The 23,177-nt window shown below is 52.3% G+C and overlaps 1 protein-coding gene across 1 annotated transcript; it reads right to left on the bottom strand.

Annotated features, from left to right (window-relative positions):
* Window positions 1-8,986: 8,986 nt before the first annotated feature.
* Window positions 8,987-20,515, bottom strand: LOC100908528 (papilin). The gene is made up of 27 exons (XM_029112531.1): window positions 20,093-20,515; window positions 19,198-19,489; window positions 18,873-19,003; window positions 18,536-18,740; window positions 18,273-18,445; window positions 17,698-18,174; window positions 17,340-17,586; window positions 16,903-17,201; window positions 16,425-16,750; window positions 16,095-16,347; window positions 15,857-16,019; window positions 15,625-15,776; window positions 15,210-15,509; window positions 14,503-14,716; window positions 13,530-14,364; window positions 13,141-13,429; window positions 12,780-13,011; window positions 12,262-12,653; window positions 11,889-12,093; window positions 11,572-11,754; window positions 11,408-11,467; window positions 11,149-11,300; window positions 10,847-11,044; window positions 10,488-10,703; window positions 10,135-10,405; window positions 9,710-10,035; window positions 8,987-9,602 (listed from the first exon to the last, which is right to left on the bottom strand). Exons 1-27 carry the CDS (start codon window positions 20,513-20,515, stop codon window positions 9,576-9,578), a joined length of 7,041 nt encoding a protein of 2,346 aa, XP_028968364.1. The 3' UTR covers window positions 8,987-9,575.
* Between the last annotated feature and the right edge of the window lie 2,662 nt (window positions 20,516-23,177).

Raw genomic sequence — 23,177 nt, 5'->3', positions numbered from 1 at the left:
TACGTTGCGCTGGAAATCGACATTGTCGTTAGAGTCGGAATGCGAAAACCAAAGGGGATCAGATGCCTGATTGTGGTAAAAAATCGAGACGGATCTAGAAGCTAGCAAATCGGAAGCAATACGACCGAGTGCTCGAGAGGAAAAAAAGCCTGAACGAATGGTGAAGATGAGCCCCATCAGAGAAAAATATCCAATTGAATCGAATCGAAGCTCGACAACGGATAAGATAAAAAGTTCCTCTCTTTCGCTGATTACCCGTGAAACTCCAGGAAATGAATGGAAACCGATCCTTTTTACAACCGTTACGAATTACGGTTCCTTGGAGCGGAACCAACCAGATGAAGTAGCGGTCTTGTATTTTTTCCAGCGATCCGACTCTGTCTTGTGTCAGGTGGAAATCCTTTTTTCTTTGTTTTTACAGCGAGCAGACTCTCGCTCACGCGGGCATCCATCCGTCGCAGGCAACTAGTAGTTCTTATATTTTAGTTCCGGACCAATTATACGATTTTGGTTGACACTGCGTCACATACTATATAGGGCATTGTGTTAGTCCAGAGCGACGCTCGTTGTCTTCGTCCCGCCATTGCCCGAAGACTCGGTCTACGGTCGACATCGTGGCTGACGTCTGATCCCTTCCGCACACAGATTCAAAAAGCATCACCGCATGTAAGGTTCCATGAGCGAGTTGTGGTCGAGGGCGTCCCGTTGGACCGGGGATTTTGACACAATGCGCGGTACTACCGGAGGGTACGACACGGGAACAAAAAGAAGATGAGGAAACATTTTTCGCACCATCGGCGAACAATGCTCGTGGCAGAATTTACTTCGCACATCCAGAGAAAATAAACCGCGAGAGCGTGCGAAAACCGGATTTGTGAGCCAGGATTCCGAGCCTGCCTAGAGTTTCCGCTGACGATCGGTTGTGCCGACATAGGCCACGAGGATCGCTGAGAGACACGAAAATTCGAGGATCTGTTCCGGCTCTTCGACTCGAGTTGAAGCCATCGTAGTCGTAGGTGTTGACTGATCGGGGAGGCCATATGGTTCAAGATATGAGAACTTCATGAAAAATGAAGGAGTAATAGTGAGTCGTGTTCGTATACCACATCCCCAACAGTAGGCCCTGGGCTGGCCAAAACCCTCTCGCTCGCTGATAGGAAAAATCGAGTCTCTCGACGAACCCCGAGAACGAAGATGATATCAGGGCTTAAAGTTCCGTCCAATGCTAGTGGATCAAATGTCGGACCGCTGTCTGGCCGCCCGTCTCTTTGACGGTCAGCCGCTCGGCCCGTCGGTCGGTGGTCTTGAGCGACGGTTCTAGGTGGTTGTGTAGAGTCGGAATAGTGGACGGAGACACCACCGGACTGTTAATGATTTCGCAGGAAGGGAGTTCGGAAGCGGGGTCGTCTTAGTGCTGGGAATGAACCCTTGTGAGAACCCGGCTGGAAATCTTCTGGACGGAGAAGAAGAACCAGCAGCTGGAGAATTAGGAGACACTCGCTGATGAGTTTCACCGTTCTCAAAGCCGCGCCGCAATTTATGGTCGGTCAGAGATGTTTTTGGCATTCTCTCTTTGTGCGCGCTCACTTCTGCATGCTATGAACGGGACTCGGTATTTGCAATATGGAAGTGCAATATTCAGTGAGCGAGGTGACGTGTCGTCAACGTCGGGTCACGCGATTTTTTCTCTGTTTCGCTTTCACTCGAGAGCTCGACTACATAAAGCTCAGGCTTCGGCCACAGTAATCGCCGTCGAGCAGCAGATCTGAGCAGATCGCGTGCACCCGATCACTTAGCTGATCAGGTAATTGCTGCGTGGGCAGTGGAAAATAATTCCACTTGGTCCAGATCTATCACCCCAAGACAGAAATCGCATCAAGCGAGCTCATCATTGTGTGGGAGGCTTTCGCCGAGATCCTAACTCACGGATGCTTCCAGTCTACAAAGTCTTTGTGCTTTTCCGCGGCAGTTTTCGCTCGAGCTTCGTTCCACCCCAATTTGCTCATTTTTTCTGTTTTTGTCTGAAGCTTAACTTGAATTCGCTCCTCCGGATCCGAGTGTCTCGACCGGGCAGATTCGTGAGTGAATATCGAGTCGTGTTGACGAAGTGGCAGAAGAAATTTAAGAATGGCCAGATCACGCGCAATCCGACGGATATCAAAACAGAACAGTATCCTACAAAGTGGGTTAACTTTGTTAGAAGAAGTGTCATGGCTCGCTGAGCATTCGGGTGATGCTCCGAAAGCGCAAGAAACAAGCACTCCGTCTGCCTTCGCTTTGTGCGCGCGCGAGCGTGCGCCGACATGTACGCCTAATAAGTTCCGTTGGAAAAGAATCCCGATCACCAACCCGATGTAAATGGAGTCTGTCAACGCATCGCTCTGATGACCCGCGCTTCATCAAACGTCGGCGCCGACATAAATTCTAAACACTACGTTCCTTCGGTGTCCGGCACGGTTCTCCGGCGCGAGGCAGAACGAACCGAGCAGCATTATTTAGTTAAAAATTGGGTCGTGCGATTTCTATATAGGAGACGTTTGTTCAGTCGAACGCTTTGCGTGTGGCTTCGAAGCACTTGACCGTAGCGGCTGAGACTCAATCGCCGATAGTTCACGTTTTCTGAGCTTCTTTTTTCTCTGGCGATTTTTTTTTCGTGAAGATCGGCGCAGAAGAAAAACCGAATAGCTCTCGTGCTGTCATGCCAGCCGGACAGCGGCCAGTCGCTGTCATCGCCTAACTGTTTATTACCGTTGTCTGGTCGAACACTTCTCTGAGCTCCGTCCGAGTTCGCACCGATTTCCGTGGGCTTCGGAATCTAGTGCGAAACTAGCGGTCAGCGTGAAACTCCAATGATGGGATCGACGAGCCAAGACGAAGTGAGCGATCAGTCGAACACCCCGCGTTTCCTGATCGGTGTTCGGTCGATCAGAGATCGGGTTGAGACGCGCGTAAATTACCCGCGAAAACCGCGAACGAGGCGAAATGGATGAATGAATATAGATGTGCGAAACAAAACATCTTTTCCGGAATTCTCGACCAGATCGGTGGTATGCCAACCGGGGTCTCACATCCTGGGTGCGAATGTGTGAATGCGATGTCCCGGCTGAGCGGCACGATTCCCGTGCACTTCGGCGTGACCAATCCTTGACCTTCATCGAGCATCGTCGCAAGCGACCCGAGCTAGCCCCGGAAAACTCTTATCCTCGACCCAGTGAGTTTAGCCGAATGAGTTAGGCCATTCTTCAATGAAGAACGACAATTCACAGCAGCACGGATAAGCAGCCGCCTCGGCGGCACCGACGTCGCCGGCGACATCAACGAGAGCTTCTGCAGTGCCACTGGACGGACGGAGCGAGCGCGAGCGTTCAGTCGTGAAACGCCTCAAAAGTGGCCCAGTTCTCGACGAGAATTCCCGTCTTCCTCAAGTCCGAACCTACCGCCGCTGCGTGGACGATCTTTGGAAAATCAACTTCTCTTGTTGCGCCCCGCATTTCGGACTATGCGCTTATCAACTTAGGAAATTGGCTCACGATGGCCCCGCGAGAAACGCATTCACGACGAGCAGCCGGCTGAGCTATCCGGAGGCGAATTACCGCTCGAAGATCAACGCTGGAAACCCCTTCCTGAATTTTCACGCGTTTCCCCTATAATCGAACTCGATAGTACCGGGATCCCTGGGACGCTCAGGATCGATTTCTGCCGTAGGAGAAGGATCGAGATAACGTCGGCTGACATCCGACGTTTATTTAAAACGTAGTCGTCGTCAATGCTGTCGTTTGGTAGTCGAAGCGAACAAAAAGAGCACGTGCGGACTGTAATATCAAACGCGACCGTCCAAGCAGCGCTTGGAGCAGGGGGTCCTTGCGCTGGCATTATCTCGGAGCTGCTGCAGCAAAAGGGCGCTTGTAGCTTCAAGAAGATCTCCTACAACACCGGACCGACAGAATGGACCGCGGCTCCCTTCGTCTTCTGTTTCAGTCGGTCAGTGTGCTGTTTGTTAACAGTGGCAACGATGGGATGGAACATGATGATCCAAATTTTAAATCTTGAGACTCCACCAGCTCATCATGGAACGCTTGCCTTGACCCCTCCACAGACAAAGATCAGACTGCGTGCCGTCTCGTTTTCCAGCCCGCCCGCGTGCCTGCCCGTCTGTGAGTCAACCAGCCGGCCGTTCAGCCGTCAAAGGCCGGACCCTCTGTATTGTAGTAAGAGAACGTTTCGTTATGGTTTTTATGAGGAAGGCGCGCAGACGGACCGGTGGGCAGACACATGGCTGGACCAGCTGACAGTTCGAGGTGCTGCTCCCTCTTTTTATAAATGCCCTGGTAGCGTTCTTCTTTCACTCTGACTCTGAATGGCTTCCTGCGGCGGCCCTCGGATGACGCTCCGACGGTAGCCACCAGAAAACGGAGAAACCGATATCCGTGACGATCATCGATTGCGAATTTGGTTTTCTTGAGCAGCGGGGGGCTTTCTGACGCGTTTTCGGAATGCTCCTCAAGGATGGGCGGTATGGACGGTGCAGAGAACTATGATTCCCGGTGAAGAACAAAGCTCTATGAACAAAGGATCACCGACCTCCAGGAACACAGTGAACTTCGCAATACGGTTGAAGGAGGGCAATGAGCGAAATGTGCCCGCAGTCTTTCCTTCGAGGATTCGGAATCCCCTGGCGAAAGTTTTCGGAGTCGCTGTCACAGTTCGCTCGTTCAGGAAGTGATCCAGGTGATATGTGATGCGAGAAATTAGTTTTTTTTTTTGCAGAAAGAGCTCGTTCCAGCGACGAAATTCGAAACCCGTTATTGAAGGGACACGACCAAATGAATCTAGCGCGCTGATAAGCGCTGATTTCTGCGGTCGAGAGACGCAGAAGAATTCAACATACCTAAAAACCGAGGTCTCGCTCAGTTGACCGCAGTCCCTCGGCATTGTTTACCGAACGCCACCGTTGCATGCGCTTAACGATAGTATGCCAAATTGACGGCGGAGCGTTCAGTACAATTTATGAGAATCGCGTCATAATTGCTGGGCACGATATTCTGGAAAATCCCCGGGGGAGGCGATTCTAATTCGCCGCAGCACCTCGCTCACAATTGAGCTGGCGTTCGAGCTTCTATCGTCCGCAGCTTGCCGTCTCGGCCTGGTGAACTTCTCCGACCGGGCCGGCCACGGAATTGTTAACCCATTGGGTCATCAGAGGGCCTGCCGAGCTCGGAGCCCACTGGGGAGCGCCGTTCGTTCCTCACAGGGGTCGTCAGGTCTTTTCAAGGTCGCTGTTGCTTCAGTCAATCAGTGGCTCTGTACACTCGTCCTGTACTCGTGTCCACGAAGAATTCGGTAGCTGTGTCTCGTAAATGCATCGTCAGGGAAGAAGACTCTGCCAGTCTAGCAGAAAGAGAAGGAGGAGACTTCTTGAAATTCTCGCAAATGACAGTCTTCGATTGTGTTCGGATCTTCATGCGACCGCTGCTGATTCTGAAGATCGATTTCGGCTTGCACGGCCGATGGACCCGGATTGCGACTTCTGGTCTGTCGGTTTTTCGGCTATTAGCCACTCCTTGTAGCAATTTGCTCTTTGTCGTAGTCTGATGCGGCTTCTTGGTTTGGACTATGTGTGATTACGCTTCCACTGTGTGATCCGGATGCCGCGCCGAACGGAAAATCTTCTACGCAACCCTGTTCGCTACTGTCTTTTTTTTCCTGTCTACACTAGTTGTCTATTGCAGAGGAGGCTGTCTTCTTCCGGCAATTGTTCATGTAACGGAATTGTCCATGTGATGGCTTCGGGGCACCTATCAGCCGGTGCTGTCTGACGGCATGCTCCGCGTCTCCTCGCGTGTCTCGCGTGAAAGTTTCAGAATTTCATCTTTCGCTCCCAGCCATCGACAGGGTTGTTTTGTCTCGGGGCGACAGTGCCTGTCACCGACCGGCTATAACACTCCGACAGCCAGGAACGAGCCTCATCTTCGACAAGCACGTTTTTCCCGCCAGGTACCTTAGGGGAAAAAAGTAGCTCCCGGGGAATCTGGAGCTCCAGTGCGCTATTTGTTGGCCTCAGCAAAACACTGCTTCCATTTAGTAAGTCGCTCTTGAGCGAGGACCGATGAAACACCAGCGCTTTTAGCAGAACGCGGAAATCTTCTTGTGATTTCATATCTGTTTTTCTTTTTTCGCGTGCTCTTTCTGCTCGAGTGAAAGAGATGCAAACGAATCTCCCCAAGTACCCGATGTTCGTCGGACAGTGTAAGCCGGTATAAATATTCTCTTCTATCTTCAAGTGACCCGTGACCTCGTCATCTGGTGTTTCTTTGTCAGAAGTCGTCGTCGTCGTAGTCGCCGTCACGTATGACACAGCCTCGGGGAATCGTATAAAAGTGCGAATATCCCATTTTCCTGCGTGAGGTCTTCTGCTTCCAATTAAGCTCTTTCATGCTGCGATGTCACCTGTCGCGAGAACATCTCGAATCAACCCAGAAACCGATTCACAAAAGGATCATTCACTTTGCCAATCGTTCCGGCCAACACTGCTCTCTGGATCGTTCATTCGACCATTTTTCGTTCGCCTCTTCCTTCCACGTTTCATTTCTACTTGCAGAAGTGCAGTAGAGCCCACGGGACACTTCGGAAAAGATCCGCCCGGGAAAGTCAGCGGTGAGTTCGCCGAACTGGAATCCATCAACCATACCCCAAACGGTCTTCTCTGGAATTTTTCCTCCTACCATGATCGAACGAGTTCGGCTCTCATCGCCGGAGACGAGAGAAAGTCACACGCCCACTTCGGAGGAATGAATCAAAGCCGCCTATTCCGGGCAACAACTTCAGACAATGCGAGACGCTATGGTCAACAAAGTCGAGATTGAATCGAAGAGTGCTCCACTTTTGAAAACTTCTCCCCTATCACAACGCGAGCGAGCGAAAATGAAGGAGATGAGCCACATCTTCTGGCGAGCCGTCGCCTTTAAAAACAACGCGTGTGGAACAATGAGAGACCGACTAAAAGTCTACTGAATGGCTCAACTTTTATCAATTCCTACTATTCCTGCCGGCCGCATTCTTGATCACATTCAAGAGCCACGCGCTGATTCCCCTAAATGGGTCGAACTCGTCCAGAATACACAGCCCTGGGACATCTGGGAATCTCTCATCGCGACGATCGAGATCCCACCGCAACCGATAGGGGACACCGCAGCGAAATCTTCCGGTTGGAGATCGCTGCCGGAAACATGAAGGGAATCACCAGAAAACGAATAGTCCCGCCGTGCTGAAAGCGGTCCTGCTTCGGTATTAGTAGAAGCGACGCAACGTAATGCAGCGAACAAGATCAGCGATCCATACATTACTGAAGGCTCGGGGCTCATGTGAAACGGTGTCTCAAGTTCAGCGACTTCAGACTCCTGCTGCCGTTCTGCACCCACTCGCGCCAAAGACAATAGAGCATTTCTCTTTTCTTCTCCATTTCTCCCTCAGCTCCAGTCAGAACATTTTGCTTAAACGGATACCGTGATCATGCGATCTTTCGCGGAATTCGCATTCGTTGATCAGATATGTGACTCTGCTTTTGCATCTCGTTGCGACGGTTGATGAACTCGTCGAAGCTCTGTGGAATCCACGATTTTTCAATGAGGGACCCAGTTGATCTCAACCGGGATTGCACCGGAGAAACAACCGTTAGGGAGGATGGAATCGAAGACGGCTCTCACAGAAACACTCGTTACACAGCTCCGGCTCGCCAAGCAAGAGGTATTACACAGGGCACTGGCGGCACAGACTTAACTTCACGCATCTTTGCCTTCTGCTGACACGATTCGTCACCTGGATGGGCCCCGGCCAAGGCCCTATCCTCGGGCTTCCTCAACGATATTGCCAAGCTTGCCTGGTAGCCATCCCTTTTCGACGCTCACGTCGTCCTTCGTGAACAATACTACCGTTAGCATGAATAGACGGCACGGTCCCAGTTCGTTTGATGGGTTCAAACTGGGTCCAAAAACAGCACTCCTATTATAAATCGTCCGGCTGACGGAACTGCCTCGAGAAGTAGTTCGGGAGCAGGGGCACCGTATACGGAGATCGAAGTCAATTCTGACGGGAATGTGAGATTCCCGGATGGCTCGTCGGAGGACCCCCGACCGATGAGGCGGAGAGCGATACAGCCTGACTCCCGATCCCTCGCCCGAAAGAAAATCATACTCACTTTTGAATACAGGGCTGTATCACAACATCACTACGTCTCGGAGGAAATCAGGTATCCGCTCTAGAGAGCGCTCGTCCGGCGAAATCCTAATACGACCGACACTTCTGACTGCTCGAAGCAAGTCTTATCCCGAGCTCTTGAGGTCGAACTTCGAATATGGAGGAACTTGCAAAAATGCTCCTTGGATAACCCAGCGGAGAGCACCGAAAACAAAAGTGCTTAGCACGTTTCTTGCATCGGAATCGCTGCCGGACAAACGCTGAGACGTTCTCCTTCTGCACTGCTCGGTCTGAAAGAAACATTTGCGGTAGCCGTCGATGCGCGAAGTTGGGGAGAGGGCTGTCGGGAACAGAAGGGGACCAGACTTTTCTCTTGCTTCAGCAATGACAAGCACGCTCGTGACCACTGTCGGAATCTGCTATGTACGTTAGTGTTTGAAGAACGTTTAGAGAAAGTTTTGAATGGACGCGGTGTTCTTGTGGCCCCAATATTCGATTTTCCGACACCAATTTTGATTCTCAGGTATTCTCGGTACTATCATCATTCATCATTAGGGATTTAAATTTTTCGCGGACCACCATTTTTCCGCGAATATTCGCGGGAATTTCCGGCTACTCCCCATAGAGTTTCAATGGAGGCCGCGAATTTCCGCGAAAATCATCATGAATGTGTCATACGTCTCTACGTCCAGCGCATTACATAAGTAATCGAGTGTCGCAGATAATTCGTATGATGAACCGGGCAAGGGCCCTCGCTGTCGAAAAATCGTTTGAATCGGCGAGCAGTGAGAACGATCTCATTCAAGCTCGAGGCTGAGTTTTATTTGACAATAAGAATCTTGTTATATACATTCGAATAGAAAGCTATAAAGTATATATAATATGTCTCCGATCTAGCAGGTTTTACAAAGTTATCGTTATCGTAAGTTGAATCGTTAGTACCATTGGCATAAATGAGTATGTACGTTAGTTATCGTGAAAAGTTGATTTCTCAAAATGCTCCTGAACCTCGAAAAGAGCTCAGTGCATCATTAGCCGAATGCGTCGCGCGATGTAGAACTTCCTCCAATGAGAGCTCTGTATCCTCAGGCACAATTTTTTCCTTGTTTTTATAGTACCGGTCCTCAAGGAAATCGCTGCTTCGAGCGGGTAGAGTATCGGGCAGGTCTACCACAAAGATGGCGCACTACGGCCGAACTACAAGTTCTCGTGGCAGCGTGAAATTTCGTTGGAATCGTTCGGTTTCGTTTAAGAATCATTTTTCGTAAAATCATCATTCGTAGTGATCGAGCTCGCGCTCGGATCCCTCCGGAGTTGTCTCTTGACGTTTGGATCGTGACGCTCCGAGCAATCGGATCCTTCTCCCAGATCTCATCGGGCTATCACGGATTTTTAGCGTCATCACGGGCCTGAGGATACGAAGTACGAGTTGGAGCATGCTTTATGTGAAGAACTCAAGGAGGCTCGTGGAGGCAATGTTCATCGAAATCCGAACCCCGTGAACCCGATCACATACCTTTTGAGCAAGTTCCTGACCCTTGCTCTGGTGCTCGTCGTTACTCTGAACGGGGATGATGAGCGCAACCATGAATTGCGCTCTGCCCTGATCGTTGTTCGCCTGACACAAGTAGAGATCCTGGTCCCTCTGATCAACGTCGAGAATCTGTAGGGTGTTCTCGGGCAACTGTCTGTACTTGCTGCTCCTCGATGGCAGACGGGTGTCGTTCTTGGACCAGACTATCGATGGCCGAGGGAAGCCTCCAACGACGGTGCAAGACAAGTTCGCCGTGGCGGCGACCTGTGTCTCGACCACTGGATTCTCCTTGATGATTTTCGGAGGTGCTACGGAGAGAAACGTCGATTTCGGAACGAGTCGCACGGATCATGTCGCGATCGAAATAGGCGGGGAGCGTCTGCTCCCGAAATCGAACCGAACGCTACCTGCGATGCGGAGCGCGACCCTCATCTTGTTGCTCGGATTGTCTCCTTCGGCGCAGTCGTAGACTCCTGCGTCCTTCTTGGTCACGCCGGAGATGCGGAGAACTCTACCGTCCTGGTCGAAACGATCGCCTTCGACGTCCTCTCCGTTCTTCGTCCATTGCTGGGACATCTCCGTGCTCGGGAGCGGGCACTCGAGAGTGGCGGTCTCGCCTTCGATAACAACGACCTCCTTCATGTCTGTATCTTCGGACTGGAAAAGGATCGACCGAGACTCAGGGGGAGGAGCGGCGAGCTTCCAAGAGAGCCGCGAGGGCTGTGCTGAATAATCGTGATAATCAATGGGACTCTCTTACCTCTGGAGGCGAGCAGACGTTGTTGCAGCCTGTGTTACAACATTTCTTGAGACCGTCGCATGCCGAGTCGTCGCTGCAGTAGTTCTTCCCGCGATCTCTTTCGTCGCAGGTGAGTTTCGGGCACTCCCCTGGTTTATTAATCGGTCTACAGAAACCTATGTAGGAGTTCTGTGAGTACTGCACGGCGCACCGGTCTCCCTCTCCACAGCGGACTCCCTGGGCGAATCGATGAGGAATAATATTTGATTACTGATTATTCGTCGGGGATAATCAGTCCCTGATCGTGAAAATCGGAGCTCGGCTCACAGTCAGCTCGAACGATTCATCGAAAATGCTTCCTTGAAAAGAGTGGGACCTACATCGCAAGGGTGTTTGCAGACACAGCGGGCGCAACCGTTCGGAAGAACCTCTCGCCTCTCTCCCATTCCGCGGCAGTCCTGGACGCCGCAGTTATCCGTTGGACATCGCTCCGGTACCGAAGTCGGTCTTCGAGGATCGATCAAGAGGGGTTCGTCAGGTCGTTGGATCCGGACTCCGTTGCAGAACGAGAAGCATTTCTGTCGGGGTCGAATAAATTATCGATAATAATTGATTTCTCCCGAAAAACCTCAAATTTCCGGGACATAGAGACTGTCGAAGACGGTGGGCCGGCGATACTTACCTCCGAAGAGACGAAGTTGTTCTGGTTTCCTTCGCATCCACGATACGGGAAAGAGAGACACCGTTCCGATTGAGCATCGTAATAGAACCGGACTACTTCTTGAGCGTCTGAACAGTTCCCGCTGCCGTATTTTACCGGCTGCGTGCAGACCTCTGAAAAATCGTGCACAGCGGAGTTATGAATCGATTGAATTTTCGAATTTTTTCGTCGAATCGAATGGAATACACAATGCCGGCGATGATCTCGACTTTTCACGTACCGTTCTTGTTCAGAGGAACCTCATAATCATTAATCGAGCTCTGGTGATTCGGTCTGATCACTGGAAGAATTTCTTGCCTCATTACTTTCATGCTGAAACCTCAAAGTCCGGCGAAGGATTCCGACTGGGATTTCCGCCTCGCGTCCCCACATTCCCAAACTCACAGTTTGCTCTGATCGCTGGGATGTAGCAAGCCTTCTGACAGTCGTTGAAAGTCTCGAAACGGTTGTCGTTGCCTTCGCAGCCTCCCCACAGGAATGGGAGGCATTTTCCGCTCCGGAGATCGAAGTAGTATTTCTGCAGATTGTGTGCGCAGCCTCCGGAATCAGCTTTCAAGGTGCACTTGTCTGTGGAACGATTCGGAACTCTTAACTAGACCCAGATCCCGTGGTGTGGGGTGTGACTCGTGTCTCAGACCGAAATTGTGAGCGCCCTGAGGATCAAGCCTCCTAGCCTCTGATCATCGGCATGATCGACTCACCTGGGAAGTCGATGGATATTCCCGTGACTTCGAGCGTGTTGCGGACGCAGCTCTTCTCGCACTCCGCTTTAGAATCAAAACGATTTGCGTTGCCTTGACAGCCGCTGAAATCGAATTGTTTGCAGATATCTTTCTGAGCGTCGTAGGTCCACACTTTGTAGTTTCCTCCGCAGCGTCCCTTGATCGTTGGTAGATGGCACCGGTTCTGGAGACCGAATAGGAGCAATCAGTTAATTAATCGATCGATCAATCACCAGAAGTGTTTGGAGCACATGGTTGGGGGTTACCCCTCCGGATCGCTTTTAGTGCCGCATTTGAGTGCGGTGAACAATATATTTTCGCATAAATTCCTCAAGCGCGAAATGCCACAAACCTGAGCGTTCTTGCAGCTCCTCTCGCACTCGTGTCTCGTCTGGAATCGATTGTTGTTTCCTCCGCAACCGCTGTAGGTGAACTCGCGGCAGACTCCGTCGTTGGGATTGTAGTAGAACATTCCCGAGCTGCCGGAGCAAGTTCCTCGATCTTTTGGCATCTGGCAATCCCTAACATTGAACGTAGAGGAACGCGGTTGTTGCGGGACGAGGCTCCCGTGCCGGAAGGCACAGTGTCTCTGACAATCGTCCAAAGTCATGAAGTTGTTCATGTTCCCTCTGCAGCCTCCGTAATTGAAGGTGTAGCAAGTCCTCGCAGCCGCGTCGTAGTAGTAGCGAGCCTCGAAGTTCTGGCAGGGCCCGACCTCACGAGGTTGTTCACACATGTGAACGGCTGTGGGAGAATAGATCAGACGGACTCAATACCGAGGAGTGAATGAGAGTAGACTTCGGGTGAGGATCCATGTGAAAATGATGGCGTGCCTTCAATCGGGCTGATTCGACGCCTCAAGGAACTCACAGGTGGCGATCCTCGACGAAATCGATCCACCAGCATCGTCTCGGCCGATGTGTGTTCCCTCGGGATGACACGTAGATTGGCATTCTTGTTGGGTTGAGAATCGATTGGCGTTACCCTCGCAGCCCCCATAGTGGAACGGTCGGCAAGTTCCGTTCTCGAAAGCCCACGCGGCCGTATAGTCTAAGCAAGGTCCTGAATCCTTGGGCAGGGCGCAGACTGTCGAGCTCATATCCTGTACTCGTCGAGGGAAAGAATGATGAAGCGTCAGCTGATAGGCCGTAAACTAAGTGCTCTGGGTACGTTATCCCGGAGCCAAGGGAGCCGGTAAGTTACGTAGATTTGAGCAGAACGAGCCACTCACGTATCTGTCCATGTCGCGGCACGTGGAGACGCACAGGTTATAGTCACGGAAGACGTTCGTGTCCTCGGTGCAACCTTTGTACGACTCGCACGTGTGGGTCTTGTAGTTGTAGCGGAACAAAGTCTGGGGATCGTTACAGGTCCTCGAGCTGACCTTCGGCAGGGAACACTTCTCGGTGCTGGATAGGATCTTGCATCTCTCGGTGCAAGCCTTGTGCGTGATGAAATTGTTCTCGTTGCCCTGACATCCGTAGGTGAACCGTTCGCACTGATTGGTGATCTGGTTGTACCTAGAAAGAATGGAGAGTGGGAGGGAAGAAAAAAAACTTTTTCGAGCGCAGGGTCCCCCCGGTTCGGACCTCGGACGAGTTCCTTTTGCACGCAACCTACCAGAATCGCTCGGATGTTCCTCTGCAAGGTCCCGCCTCTTTGGGAAGATCGCAAGGATGGCGTTCGGTGCGTCTCGCCGTCGGAATGATCTCGTTCGTGTCGATGGATGGGACGTTTTTCGGAACGGAGAAGCCATCGGTCAAGCAGAAGCCCTCGCAAGTTTCCTTGTCTGGGAATCGATTGTCGTTTCCGCCGCAGCCACCATAGTAGAACATCTGGCATGTGGCGTTCTGGGAGTTGTAATAGTATACGAGGGTCCAGTTACCACACGGACCGCGGTCGTCTGGTTGGAAGCAGGCCTCGCGCATTCTCTTCGGCTCGTAGTACGGCGGTCTCGTGGGCGGCGCGTAGTCTCCCGGTGGTCTTCGTCGTGTATCCATACCTCGTCGGTGTTCCTCGTACCTCCGCCGTTCTTCTTCCGTCATGACGCAACCCTCCAGACTGGGGCCTTTGGCAGCGGAAACGCGATCCGGACAACAACCGAACTGGGTTTGGTGACAAGGCACTTCAGGACAGCCTTCGTTGTCCTTGCCCTTGGAGGGAGTGACTCGGTCGGGACAACAGCCGAATTCCGTCGTGTCGCATGGGCAGCCTTGGTGATCGGGTCCTCGGGCGGCGTGATCTCCGTCGGCGCAACAGCCGAACTTGAGTTTCGTGCAGTCCTCACAACCCTCGTTGCGGGGGCCGAGTTTCTTGGTGACACCATCTGCGCAGCATCCGTAATGGGTGCTCTGGCACGGGCAGCCCAGATAGTTGGGTCCAGCTGCCGGAGTGTGATTGTCGGGACAACATCCATACTTCATTGAGTGGCAGTAGCACCCTCGATGCGACTGACCTGTCACCCGATGGAGAAGCGTCATTTCTCGCGTCATGGTCTCAGCTCTTCTCGCCCAAAATATTCCGAGATTGGTCAAGAAATCACGGGCTCCCCTCACCCGGCTGCTGGGACGAGGAGGAATTCAAAATATCATACCTGTAGCGGCAGTTTTCCCGTCAGGACAACAACCGAACTGAGACAGTCGGCAGTCGCAGCTCCTCCGAACGTCTGGACCGAGCGCCGCTGTGACACCATCGGGGCAGCAACCGAACGCCGTCCGGTCGCAGGTGCAGTTTGCCTGTGCGGGTCCTAGGGCGGGAGTGATTAAATCGGGGCAGCATCCGAACTCGCTGTTTTCGCACGAGCAGCCCTGAAATCGGCGTCCGATTTAGAGATTCGAAGGATAACTAGGAATCTAGGTTTTCGTTGCGGCCGCGAAATTCCTCGGAACCACGAGCGATTCCCGCGAAGCTCATAATTTTCATTCGGTCCAGGATCGTACTCTCTTAGAAAAATCCAGAAAGATCTTTTCCAAGATCGTGGAACTAGGCTCTGAGAATCGAGGGTGTCGCGGACCTCAACTGGGCTCGGTGAGACCCAGGCATTGCTTGAGCTTGGCCACGAGTTCGGAGATCGGAGACACGGCCGGATCAGGACTCGCCGCGAGGGTCGAGCTTGCAGAGCTCATTCGTTTTCAGGAGCCGTCCTCGCCGTGCTCCCAAGCAAATTCTTGCGATTTTTCGCAATTTCGTAGGAGTTTCGGGTTTTTGCGAATTTCGACTTCGTCGCTAAAAAGGGCATCTCCATGGAAGGATAATCGACGGGGTTGAAGCGAACATCACGTTCCCGGTGATTCTACTTACGTATAGTTTTGGTCCGAGTGCTGGCGTGACTTTGTCGGGACAACAACCGAACTCCAGAGTGGCACAGGGGCATCCCGCGAGATCTGGGCCCTGAGCTAGAGTCTTGTTGTCCGGACAGCATCCATGGGGAGAGTCTGCACAGCAGCCTTCGCTGTTCGGTCCGAGAGCGAAGTCTTCGTTGTTCGAGCAGCAACCGTAAACTGATTCTGTGCAATTATCGCACCCTTGTTTCAGCGGGCCAGCGGCAGGGATCTTGAGTTTCCCACCACAACAACCATATTTACTGTCCTTACAATCGACCTGGAACGAGATTGAATAATTCGATGGTCTGAGAGAGTATCTTCCGGAAAAATGGTGATCAATTCAGAGCTTCGGTTGAGACGACACACAGGTAGGGTCTAGAGGGAGAGCTTACCGGTTGACATCCCTGGTGAGCAGGACCTCTCGCCGGGAAGAAGCCGTCGGCACAGCAGCCGTAAGTGGAGTTTCTGCAAACCTCTTCGCAGCCTTTGAACTTCTTGCCGAGCGCGGCCGTGACCCCATCCGGACAGCATCCGTATTTATGCGCTGCAGCAGAAGGAAAAAATGGAGTTCTTCATAGAGGCGGTATCCGCTCCAGGAATGACTCTTGTTGTCCCGAGGCTTACCACGACAATGAACACATCCTCGCCGTTTTTCAGCATCTTTTGCGGGAAGTACGTTGTCCGGACAACATCCGTGCTCGCTCTCCGCGCAGTCCGACTCAGGTATTTCCTCTCCGGAACCTTCGATCTCGCCGTCTCCTGATCCTCCAGATCCCATGTCTTCAGTCTCGACGATCACTATCAGATTGTCGGGAATTAGCTTGAGCCTCATCGCTAGTCATCGAGAACGAATTTCCAGAGCTCCTTCAGAAAAATCACCTGCGCCGAGTGTTGTGACGTCTTCTTCGTCCGGAACCTCTGTTGTGTTCGCGGGGCAGCCGGTCAGCTGGTCCTCCTCGGTGGCCGCAGTCACTCCGTCAGGGCAGCAGCCGAAGAGAGTCTTGTCGCAAGGCACAACGCATCCGGCGAAATTCGGTCCCTCGGCTGGAGTTTCCTCGTCTTGACAGCATCCGAAGATGGTTCCGTTGCACAAAGCGAAGAGAGAACATCCAGCGCTATGAGGCGGTCATCGACGTTATTTCTTTCCCTCCTCCTGGTCATAATGTTCTAAAGGCAGATTTCCGTGACTCACTCGAAGGGTCCGAACGCAGGTGTCACAAGGTCTCGGCAGCATCCCCATTCGGTTTCTGCGCACGGGGTGGTGAAGTTTTCTCTGTCGAACGCAGGACATCCGGTGAAGTCGGGTCCGGCGATGGTGACACCGTCGGGACAGCAACCGTGTTCGGTACTAACGCATTCACCGAGAACGCTGATCTGGTCCGCGGGACAGGCCTGGGGGCTGCAGTCGTCGACCTCAGCTGGTTTTTGGTCTTCAGGACAGTCTTGAGTGACAGTATTGTCCTTGTAGCAGAAAGTCGACCGCTTGCGAGGAATTCCTCCGCAAGCATTCTCGGGACACTGGTGACGAATTATTGTTGTTGGTACAGATAGATTCTAGGTCCGAATGAACAGCTGCCGCAGAGCTCGAACTTCGGTCGTGGTCCTTTGTAAGAGCAATGAATCGATTTCGAACAAATAAATGAATCACTGTCGATCGTCTGGAACCTAACCTGTTTGTTCCACGGTGACGAGAGCCAGACGTGTTCGCAAGGGTCGTTGTGGCAAGCCTGTTTCTCTCCAGGCGCTTCTCCTCCACAGTTGGTCGCGTCCGCAATGGTCGCAGCTGTGCCGTTCTGGTCGAAACTCGCACAGAAGACTAATCGGCTTTGGATCCCGGATCCGCAGGAGACCGAGCACGCACTCCATTCCGAGGTGAACCAACGATGCTCACAAATCGGGGCATCTGCGCAAGCTTGTTCCGACTCGGGTTTCGGTCTTCCCGAGCAGTACGAATCTCCGTACACGTGTCCTACAGATCGGGAAAACTATTAGTTTTACATTCAGCTCTCCTCCGAGCACGTCGCTCCGTTCCTCGGTATGAGGCTCGGAGGACATCTAATACAGCAAAGTCGTAGAAATTGCCGAAACCGAACAAATCGCCGCCGACCTTCTTCGTTGACGCATTCGACTCGTCTGGTTTGAACCGTGGAGCCACATTCGGTGCAGGGGGACCATTCGCTGACCGCCCACTCCACGCCGGTGCACGGCTCGAGGAGGAGTTCCTTCTCTGCGGCCGGCTTCAGGTCAACAAGGCAGTCCGGCGCGTCGAGCTCGACGCCATCGGTCGAGTTCTCCATCTGGCGTATACAAGTGACTTCACGAGTCACCTTAGTGACGCCGCATTTTTTCTCGCTCTGGAAAGTTCGAATAATCGAATAAAGATTTAGAGCTCGCAATCCGATGACGATAAGGCGATCGAGGACGTTTTCTATCGATCAGCTCCCTTATCGGAGAAGAACACTCACCTCGCCCCATTCTCCAGCTTCCCATTTGTCGCAGGACTCGTTCGATGAGCATTCTTGCTCGCTCGGTGGGCGTTCTCCCTTTTCTCTACACAATCGGTCGGGCAGGACTCTCACACCTTCGCCAGCGGCCGTCGAACAGAAAACGGCTCGGGTCTGGGTTCCGTTTCCGCAAGTATCGCTGCACCGTTCCCAGGGACCGGTGAACCATTCAGACTGGCAGTTGTCCACAGGGCAAGATTTCATGCTCGGGGGCTCCTCGGACGCTTCGCATTCGTTGACGTCTTGAGCCTCGAGATCTGTGATGATGCTGGCGCATCGAACCACCCGAGTTGTGTTGCGTTCCCCGCAGGGATCGGTGCAAGGTTCCCATTCTCCTTTTTGCCATTGGAATTCTCCAGAACGAGGTCTGGGTTGTCCGGGGATTTCTTTCAGCGAAAATTCCACTTCGAATCCGCGGTTCATCTCTTGAAGCAGGAGCTACGAACATCAGGCAGATCAATCAGAATATTTCGCATGACTCGGAATTCATCGCCGATTCCACGAACATATCGAGACGGAGACTATCTGAGACCTACCACAACGACCAGAGTTTCATTCGTCGGGCCCTCGGCGCGCAGGAATTCCCGCCCGTTCATGTACTGTGGGTTTCTAGTGTAGTGGAAGCGGACGCCTCCGGCCATGAAGGCCTTGCTGGAGTCGATCTCGTAGACTTTGTTGAGATACGATGTCCCGTTCAGATCTCTCAGGGCTGGGGAAGAGCAGGTCCGGTGAGGATGATGCGGTGTTGGACTCAATCTGCGAGAACTCAATTTTTCGGGAAAGAAGACGAAATACTCACAGATATAGTTCTTTGTCACGTGAGACTCGCGAACCATGATGGAAGTGGCCCCTTTGGGTATCACGAGAATCGGAACGTATCCCATGGGCAGCTGGACCCGGTTCTCATTGTGCGTGGTGGTATTACAATTCTTGTTCTCTCCGCCGCATACCAAGCATTTGTCGATCCGTTTCCTCGAGCCCAACAGTCCATCGCAACCAGTAGCCTGGAATCATCGAGAACTTGAGTGTATCCCTCAGATGATCGTGGAGGAGAGAAATCCTCAATCGAGCTGATTAGTTTTTCTTCGAACCCATCAGTGGTTTAGGGGAGATGTATGATTCAGCGTAATACTCACAACGCACTGTCCATCGACACACTGGTCGAAACCGGCGTGGTAGCAACGGGTCCCGTCGATCACATTGTGCCGGGCCCTCAGGTCGAGGTCACGATCTCTTGGCGAACAGTTTAACTCACACGGATTGCGATCTACAAAAGATGCTCGTTTTTATTAACGAATCGGTTGGAAGAAAACACTAGCCAGTTCTGGTTCCCGTCCGCGCTCAAGGTTAAGATTCACCAAATCCTAAATCCCCAAACCATAGGAATCTTTGAAATCCAGCATAAATCGATAATTTGAATATATCTATAATTAATTGAATATAACGTGTGTATACGCTCACCGTGTCTCCGTCGGACGACCCAGCTATAGTAGCGACCTTCGTGAGGCACGCTATTCATTCGCTGACATTGTCGAAGCAAGAAATCTTCTTGAGTCTCGTTTTTCGGGCAGTCGTGTTTGTTGCAAGTCGAGTATATTCTCGTAGGTCCATCGCAAGGTTCATCCAAGCAGGTCCTCGTCTTGAACGTGACGCCTCCGCCACAGGACCGCGAGCAAGGAGCGCTGGTGTCCCATTCAGTCCAATTTCCCTTCTCCTCGCCTAATTCGTCAAACTCCGTGAAAATCCGGCGTCTCTGGAAAGTGGACACTGAATCAGAGGGCGCAGGGCAGAAGATCAGAAACCGGCAGACGACCCAAGCCCGAGGTGCGCCACGGTTTTCTGTGCTTCCTCCGCGGTCTCTGGTCGCTGTGCGAACGCCTACATCCCCCCTCATTCTCTCACGGCTAAGCTCCTTTGTCCATTCTGCCAATGATAAATTTCCATGCGCAGCCGACTCCCACCGGACCGACTGTCATAGTCCGCAAGCAAAGTATTCTCATGGGCCCACCGTCACGTGCGTCCGAATCTTGTATTCCATGCCGAGCGCATCGTGCATCGTATCGGAAGACTGTGTCCCTCTCCCGCTAAATCTAAGCTAACCTGTGATGTGTATTCCTGGTAAAACTGCCTACTCTCTGAAACATCGAGCTCTCGCTCGTCCTGGGGCAGCTCGGCCAAATACTAGAAAGCGGTCATTGCTTTAATTCAGGTGAACTTCGGCTCCTCCGCGCAGGCCAGTTGAGACATATGTTCCCATACTCCTCACGTCAACCCCGTTCACTACTCGAAAAGCGGTGAAAATCTCCCGACGGCCCGGGGAGAGAAATTGAATTCAACTTCAGCAACTCGTACTTACGGCTTCCAAGCGAGGGTCGTAACGGGGGGTCTCAGGACGCCTCGGCGGAGGGGCTCGTTCCTGTTGATGGACCGCATAACGAGGGTCTTGACGAGGGTCGTGACGGGGGTCCTGACGAGGGTCGTGGCGGGGGTCATGACGAGGGTCGTGGCGGGGGTCCTGACGAGGGTCGTGACGGGGGTCCTGACGAGGGTCGTGAGGCCTCTGCTGTCGATGCGGGTCGTAGCGATATCTCGGGTCGGGCGCCCTAACGATCGTGGGTCTCACTTCTCTGGGTTCCTGTACTTCATCATCGAAAGGTCTCGCCTGTCTCTTCCGCCGGTCGGCTTTGACTTCACTAGCAGCACCGAGAGAGTCTTGAAAAACCGCACCGAACAACAGTAGTAGCAACGGTGTCCACCGTCCCAACGCTCTGCAAAGCATGGTTCGACTCAGGCAAGCATAATCCACCGGATGTTCACCGATTAGCTCGTGCTCACGGTTAGCCGTACCGCCGAACTCTGTTGGAGGCTCATAAAAGCCACAATTTTCAGGCAAGAACGGTTCCGGAGAGGGAGCTCCTTGTGGAAAGGTCGTTCAACAAGGGAAAGCATTTGACGCTCGGAACCGGAGCGATTCCGACAACTGAGTTGACCGGCTAGGTCCAGCCTCTGCGAGGTTGTTCGGAACGAGAAATTGATGAATGAAATAATCTACGACGGGAACGACGAACGGGCCTGCGTTCGTGGAAAGGACAACGGATAGGATATTCCGGCCCCTATCGGGCTAACATCGCACTGGAAGGTCCTGGGTTCGCTCAGACTTTCCTCATTAGCCTACGCCGTGAAGCAGAGCGGGAATCCGGGAGGGATTCGAAGTTTGTCCGATCTCGTGGCGGGAGGACACTGGCAGAGCAAGAGGGCAAACTAAGATTGAGCCAAAGTCAGAACGCATGGGTGATCAGCTTGAGTCAGATCACAGCAACTTCGATTGATTGCTCCTGATGGGTGCCGTATCCTCCCCGATTCTTGGAATTTCTCGAGCTCGACAACCGATAGCGTTCGCACCGGTCCTGAACCCAATCCATCTATAGAGCGTATTTTCAAAGCGGAAGTCTCACGTTGATAACGTCTTTCTTCCTGTGGCCTCGATGAGTGTTCTGACTCAGACCGGATCGGTACCGAACGAGCTAGCTCACCGCAGAGCATTGAGATTGTGTAACTCATGAGTGAGTGCTCGCAAAAAGGTGCGAGTCGGTTGAGAACGATCGACGACGGTGCGAAAAACTCTGCCGACCCGACCTTTCTACCGCAGCCATCGCTAGCTCCCAAGGAAGTCCGGACCAGTTTACATCTGAACAATAATCATCAAGAACATCGGAGGGATTCGCTGTATGAGAAGGCTTCGGGGAAGCCCACAAGGAATGTTCAAACAGTCATTGACAGCTGTGAGTTAGGATATAACAAGCGGTCGTCCACGCGTACTCATCCGCAGATGGACCACGAGAACAAGGGTCGGGGCTAGGGGTGGGTCGGTGAAGACGGCGATAGAAAACAAATCGTCTAGAATATTCGATCCGTTTAGTGTTCCTCCGCGAACCCTGTAACGGCCTAAACAAAAGCAACTTGTTCACACCAGGGCTCGATATCGACAGCCGTCGGCTTTGAGGAAACTCCTCTAGAAAAAACAACTGTTCCATAAACATTTATGTACAAGGCCTCTCGCTAATGATTGGCTACCGCCGTGCCAGGCTTTAACCTTGGCGGCGCTCCTCGCATCGAGTTTCTTGCATTGGCATGGAGAAGTCGGTAATCTCCGCTCTTCTGGCCAACTCTCGTCGGGGTTATCGGTCACTGATTTCGAACCTGGCGGTATAAATACAGGTCTCGATCGCTCTTCCGTTCCCGGGAAGTCTCATCGATCGGGACCGCGAATAGCCCGAGTACGGCGGCCTAACTCGAGTCAGCTGAGCACCGATGCGAAAGCTCGGAGACATAATAACTGAAGGTATCAGGCATGAGCCGAAAGTTTCCGTTGGAAGGGGTTCTGACAACGCTCTCTTGTCTTCTGAGATACTTCCAACGCCTGGGAATGATCTAAGGCCCCATGCGGGAGCACGCAGTCTATCTCAGGCTCGGTGGAAGAGAAGGGGAGCTTGCTTTGCTTTTTCTAACATAACAGCCGGTATGGATTTTAACACAAGGGTAACATTGTTCATTGTGCTGATAGAAATAGGCTCGGGAAAACGGCCTAATCAAAGGACCGTTCTGGATTGAGCGACAAACAGGTGAACACATGTCGGCTAGAGAAATTCAGGGTCGCATCAACCCTTCCACCGTCAGGCGTCTGATCCTAGCTGCCATGGAATCCTCTCAGAAGAACACTAAACTCCGAAATATTCACTCCCTCGATGGAGAATTATTCCGTCGGTCCAATGATTTCGCTCCGATGAACTCGACACAGAACGCCTACCACTGATTGGAATTTATCGATTCGGATTCCGTCTCTAACTGTAATTCCGGAAAAACGGAGCGAAGACTTCGAAACGAATCGATGCACCGTCCTCCGAAAAAACGGATCGCCGTTCCACTCACCTCATAGCGAGCCGGTAGGTCTTCCACACAATGAACGAGTCAATAGTTCATGTCACAAAAGTTTCTCTACTAGTCTGTGGATCAACTACGATCTAGAGTCGCGACTCGGGTGCACACTCTAAGTAAATAACGGACCTCCTCCCAGACAGCACGAGAAAGTTTGGAAGCTGGCGCAGCGACTCATTCCGAGCACGTCAGGCATTATTCGAAACGTGCAATGTCGGATTTCTCCCGGACTCTATGAACTTCGAACTTTTCGCAGCAGCTCCACCCGAGAGAGGAAATGACGATTGAAAAATGCAATGACTGAATTGGGTTCGTGTCTATTGGTGAACCTCGATCTTCACTCGCTGGGGTTCAATGGAATGAGGCCAGAAAATACTTTTTCGGTGGAAGTTACGAGGAAATTCCCCAACCCGTTGTCGAATGTCACGCGCGATACGCCGATCGCTGCATCCTCCACGAGCTTGAGTTTCAGTGCCATATGGTGACATCCTTTACATGAGTCGCCT

This window comes from Galendromus occidentalis, unplaced genomic scaffold (assembly GCF_000255335.2).
Source record: "Galendromus occidentalis unplaced genomic scaffold, Mocc_1.1 scf7180000077512, whole genome shotgun sequence".
Lineage (NCBI taxonomy): Eukaryota > Metazoa > Arthropoda > Arachnida > Mesostigmata > Phytoseiidae > Galendromus > Galendromus occidentalis.
The sequence above is the reverse complement of the archived record's forward strand: the minus strand, read 5'-3'. Positions and strand labels throughout refer to the sequence as shown.

Bases quoted from the DNA above. Each gene is read 5' to 3' on its own strand.
- LOC100908528 (XM_029112531.1), bottom strand. From the start codon at position 20,515: ATGCTTTGCAGAGCGTTGGGACGGTGGACACCGTTGCTACTACTGTTG. The intron at 19,490-20,092 runs GTAAGTACGAGT...TCCACTTTCCAG, and splicing joins ACGACCCTCGCTTGGAAGCC to AGACGCCGGATTTTCACGGA. The intron at 11,755-11,888 runs GTGAGTCGATCA...ATCGTTCCACAG, and splicing joins AATATCCATCGACTTCCCAG to ACAAGTGCACCTTGAAAGCT.